Raw genomic sequence first — 6117 nt, forward strand, 5'->3', positions numbered from 1 at the left:
TGTTTTATATAAGCTAGGATTATCAATTTGTGATCATCAATTTGGGTGAACTCGATTGATGTGCATATAAATTCGACAGCTTTGCTAAATACTCTGTTTGGTTCCTGCTGTTGTTATTATTGTAGCCTTGTAGGGACAAGGGGTAAGTACGGTGCTCAAGGGCAACAGAGTAGGTGTGAGTGAAGTGCGGTGATACAGTGTTGAGGATGCGTTTTTTTGGTCGTTAGAATGGGGGGTGCAGGTATTTTTGCCTACACTAAAGTGTAGGCAAAAATTTGTAGTATTAACGGTCTTCGCAGGTTTAAAACCCAATTTCGAAATAGAAGCTTAGAATTAGGTCACTCAAAATACTCTGTGTTGCACAAGATCGATAGAGAAATTTCAAAATTTTATTTCGCAAAATTGAAGAAAAAAAAAAAAAACACGATCGTGTGGTTTCGAAATTTAAAACAATGGAAGCAGAAAATCGAAAAGAAAAATCAATAAATAATCAAAATGAAGAACTTGATCAACAAAACGAACAGAATTTTCAACAATTTGATTTAAATTAAGAAAAAGACAAGTCAAATTCACCTAATTCATCTACAATCACGTCGGAAAATCTTGGTAATTTTATTTTTATTACTTTATCAATCTTTTTACGATTTTTAAAATGATCTGATTATATGTATTTTTGTAATACAGAAGAAAAAAAAATCAGAAACAAACACACAACATTATGACAAAGAAGCTGATACCGATGAGTTGGATTATAACAATATTAGGTGATATGTTTAAATTGTAGGCTGATATATATTTTGCGTTGGTTGTTGTGTATTTTGTGTTGGTTAAAATCTTTCATGTGTTTTATGAATCTATTATTGTTTACTTTGTTTTCTATGTTTGCTTATGTGAAATTATTATCGTCTTTTATGATTTTGTTGTTGGCTTATATATGTTTATTGTGGCCAAATGACTTTTAATTTGGATAATATCATTTTTTTCTTTGGCTTATATAAATCTATTTTTGGTTTATGTTAATCTAATTTTGGCTTCTGTGTTGTCTATGGAGGCTGATATATATTTTGCGTTGGCTGCTGTGTATTTTGTGTTGGCTAATTTGTTTCATGTGTTATATGAATCTATTGTTGTTTACTTCATTATTTATGTTTGCTTAAATGAAATTATTATTGTCTGTTATAATTTTGTTGTTGCTTATATGTATTTATTGATGGCTCACATGACTTTTAATTTGGCTAATATCATTTTTTCTTTGGCTTATATTAATCTATTGTTGGCTTATGTGAATCTAATTTTGGCTTTTGTGTTGTCTATGTTGGCTATTATGGTTCTATAATTGTCTTATATAAATTTATTGTTGGCTTATGTGAATCTAAATATGAATTCTATATTATTAGTGTTGGCATTTATAATATTTATAAGAATAATTTGTTGTTGTTTCTGTTGACTATTAATATGTTTTTGTTATTGACTTATGTATTTCATTTATTATCTTATATGTTTTTCTTGTTTATTATATTCTTTATACATTAATTATCATGCATTAAAAATTTACTTTATTACAGATTTGGATTATTTCAAGTATGATGGTGACAAAGACATAAATTTATCTTTGATGGGAAGAATGGTTGAAAGTCATAAAGATGCATATCGTTTATACAAAGCACATTTTAGAGGAGTTGGATTTAGTGTGAGAAAAAGTACACTAAAAAGAAACAATGGTATACCATCTGATTTTTACTTTTGCTGCTCAAAGGAAAGATGTACAGATGAAAAAAGACAGAAAAAGGATAAAGAAATTATATTTGTTGGTGAAATGCCTTCAGAAAAAGAAGGACAATCAAAAAAGAAGAGGAAAAAAAGAAGTGTCAATGAGACTAGAACTGGTTGTAAAGCCAATATCAAATTTAAGGTAAAAGAAAATGGAGAATATTGTGTTATTCAACATAACACAAAACACTATCATGATGTTCCATCAACAGAAAGACATCATGTGAAATCTGAAAGAAATATAAAGGAAGAAATAGGAAAAGTGATTGAAAAAATGATTGAAAGTGGTATAAAGCCAATGGATATATATCAATTTCTATCTAATGAGGCTAGATCAGAAGAGGCTTTGGGACACACAAAGAGAGATTTGTTAAATTATGTGACTAGATATAAAGCAGATATGATTGAAGGTGGAGATATGCAAAGTGTTTTGGATACACTCCAAGAAAGAGCAGATTCTGATTCCTCATTCTTTTATCGATTGAAATTTGGTGAATGTGATCAAATTGTAAGTTATTTTTGGCGTGATTCAATGATGCTAGAAGATTACAAAGCCTTTAGTGATGTAGTTCTATTCGATACAACTTATAGGACCAATAAATATGGTTTAATCTGTGCACCTGGGGTAAACAACCATTGAAGAAAAAGTATGTTTGGTTGTGCATTTATCGCTGATGAAACAACTGCTACATTTGAATGGATTCTTGAAACATTCAAAAAGTCAACGGGAGGATCAGAGCCAAGTATAATATTTACAGATCAAGATCAAGCAATGAGTAATGCAATTGAAAAGGTAAATATTAATATAATTAATTGTCTTATGAATTCTTTTTCTCTTTATTTGAATTATATGTTTACTTATATCAATAAATTGATACCTTATATAAATCTATAGTTGGCTAAAATGTTGTCTTTATAAGAATATTTATTGGCTTATCAATAATTTGTTAGTTTATAAGTATTTCCTGTTGACTTATATTAATAATTTATTGGCTTATATAGATGTACAGTTGGATGATATGTTATATTATAAAATTTTTTGTTTATATCAATAATTAGTTTGCTTATAAGTAATTTTTGTAAGCTTATATCAATAATTTATTGGCTTATATAGATGTACAGTTGGTTGATATGTTATCTTTCTTAGATTATAAGTATTTTCTATTGGCTTATATCAATAATCTATTGGCTTATATAGATGTACAGTTGGATGATATATTATAAGAATCTTAGTTTATATAAATAATTTGTTAGCTTATATCAATAATTTTTGTTGGTTTATATCAATAATTTTGTAACTTATAAGTATTATTTGTTAGTTTATATAAATAATTTGTTGGGTTGTATAAATCATCCTATGTCCTATCAATAGTTTCAGGTTTTACCAAATTCAAGACATAGATTATGTTTGTGGCATCTTCAAAAAAACTTTGTTTCAAGGTTTGGTCAACTGAAAAGTAATGAAGAATTTAAAAATATGTTTGACAAATGTTTATATGGCTGTGATGATGATAAAGAATTTGATGCGTTATGGATTGAAATGATTTAGAAGTGTGGTTTGGAAGAAAAATCGTGGTTTGACTGATTATATGATTTTAGGGAGAAATGGTGTCCTGTGTTTAATAATTACATATTTTCTGCTGGTATTTTATCATCACAAAGATCAGAGGTGACAAATAAAGCTATATCTTTCAAAGAAAACAAGAAGACTTCATTGTTTGAATTCTTTCATATCTTTGAAACAACAGTCAAAAGATGGACAAGCACTGAAAAGGAAGATAATTTCATAAATAAAACAGAGAAGCCAAAAACAAATTGCAAATTGTTGAAGCAAGCGGCTCAAGTTTACACTTTGAACCTTTACAAAGACTTTTTAGAAGAATATGAAATAAGTATGAGATCTTATAATCGAGATTTTATTTTAACTGAAGGTCTAAAGATGCTTGAAGTGTCAATAAATGAAGATTTCAAGGGCAGCCATCGAGTCATGTACTATGAGAATTTGAAAGAATTTGCATGCACCTATTTATGTTTTAATGAAACAGGAATGATATGCTATCATATATTGAGAGTAATGCATATGCATAATGTGTTTACTATTCCATCAGTATACATAAAAAAGAGATGGACAAAATCAGCAAAATCTTCTATTTAGGAAGACAGTGAAGGTACCAATTTGTCTTATAAGAATTTTTGTAAACTTATATAATTCATTAGAAAGCTTATATGATATATCTTAACTTATGTAATAAACTTAACTTATATGATACCTTATATAATTTATCTTAACTTATATAATGGCTTATATGATATGTTTATTATAAGAATCTTTGTTGGCTTATAATTTTTTAGGAAATGTTCAAGAAGTATTGGATCAAAATTCAGTAGTTGACACACCATGGAGACATACAATTTCAAGAAATTCCTACAATTTGGTGTCCATTTGTCAATCAAATGAGGAAGCTAAAAAAGTATGTAATGATGCACTTGAAAAGATGTATCAATTAGTGAAAAGGTGTTTCAAACAGATGAGGAGAAGTTGAAAGAAATTAATGAAGAAGAACAAAGAAGAAAGATAGTACTTGATCCTTTAAGACCAAAAACAAAAGGAAGGCCGCCTGGAAGAAACAAAAGGATTAGAGGTCATTTTGAAAAAAAAAAGATGCTACAAGACATCCAAATGAATTTGGAACAAAAACTCCAAATCCTCAACTTATTTAATTATAAATGAATCTATAGATGGCTGTTATGATTTAATTTTTGGCTTATATGTGCTATTGATGGCTCACATGACTTTTAAGTTGGCTTATATCTTTTTTTTTTCTTTGGCTTATATGTATCTATTGTTGACTTATGTGAATCTAATTTTGGCTTTTGTCTTATCTATGTTGGCTGTTATGATTCTAAAATTGTCTTATATAAATATATTATTGGCTTATGTGAATCAAAAAAGAAAAGCTGCTACAAGACATCCAAATGAATTTGGAACAAAAACTCCAAATCCTCAACTTATTTAAAAGTAATTTAATTATACAATTGAAATAAAACAATCTAAATATTTTGGCTAGAATATTTCATGTTTTAGCTAATTTGTTTAAATTGTAAGCTGATATATATTTTGCATTGGCTGTTATTTATTTTGTGTTGGCTGATATTTTTCATGTGTTATATGAATCTATTGTTAGCTTCTGTGTTTTTTTTATTGGCTATTATGATTCTATAATTGGTTTATATAAATATATTGTTGGATTATGTGAATCTATATTATTAGTGTTGGCTTACATATTATTTAATTGGCTTTTATTAATGTTAAAATCATGTAACCTAACAATATCATATATCAATGTAGTTCATTTTTATAAAAAAATATCATCCTAATAAATCTTATAATCTAAGTTATTACAAATCAACTTATTTAGAAAACATGTAACTTGACATATTGATTTATGCTAGTTCATTTCATGTGTTAGTTGATATGTTTAAATTGTAGGATGATATATATTTTAGGTAGGGTGTTGTGTATTTTGTGTTGCCTATGTTTTTATTTGTTAGCTGATATGTTTTAAATGAAAACTTATGCTAGTATATTCCTTTTATTCTTTTTATTTGATGAATTACTTTAGTTTTTGTATCTCAATTATAAAGAATTATAATTATCATTTATATCAATTATTAATATTATAAATATTAATTTTCTTTAAAATATCTTATCAAAAACCAAACGGCATAAAAAATCCTAATCGCATAATATAAGTTAACGCCTCCCTATATAAAGGAAACTTTTCTTTATCAATCATCATTTCACATCTTTTCTTTTTGTTCCTATATCAAAAATCTTAAAATTAATTTTTTTTTCTTCAAAAATGGAAGACCGAAAATCAACAAATGATTCACTTGAAAAAACAAATGCACAATATTAAATAATTAGAGATTCAATTGAGCTATCTCAAGGGTCAATTACAGGAAGCCGTTGATAGATGCAATGCTGAAGAAAAGCTATGTATTGATCTAACAATGGAAATGAACAAACTAGAAAATATTGTGAAAGAGAAGAAGAAAAGGTACTGGGAAGATGATATTGCCGTTGCTGCAGCGGAAAGTGAAAGAATTTGTGTGTAGAAGGAAACTAGTCAATCTTCAAAGTAGTTATCCATATGATTAAATTTAATGTTTTTTAATTTTTTAATTTTTTTTTTATTTTTTTTTATTTAATGTATTTTTATCTTGTTGCAAGAAAAATGTAATATATATTTACATCTTAATAAAATTATGTTACATTTTAATGTTTGTTTTCTTCTTAAATAAAGTGAAAGATTATCTGTTAGATGTTACATGTTTTTAGATTGG

General features: G+C 27.1%; 1 protein-coding gene across 1 annotated transcript; it reads left to right on the plus strand.

The window, feature by feature from the left end:
- Window positions 1-228: 228 nt before the first annotated feature.
- Window positions 229-5889, plus strand: LOC145566608 (protein FAR1-RELATED SEQUENCE 5-like). Its single transcript, XM_081625972.1, has 3 exons — window positions 229-241; window positions 1566-2395; window positions 5734-5889. The coding sequence occupies exons 1-3, from the start codon at window positions 229-231 to the stop codon at window positions 5887-5889; spliced, it is 999 nt and encodes a 332-aa protein (XP_081482098.1).
- Window positions 5890-6117: the final 228 nt, after the last annotated feature.

Source organism: Chenopodium album, chromosome 11, assembly GCF_948465745.1.
Source record: "Chenopodium album chromosome 11, dcCheAlbu1.1, whole genome shotgun sequence".
NCBI lineage: Eukaryota > Viridiplantae > Streptophyta > Magnoliopsida > Caryophyllales > Amaranthaceae > Chenopodium > Chenopodium album.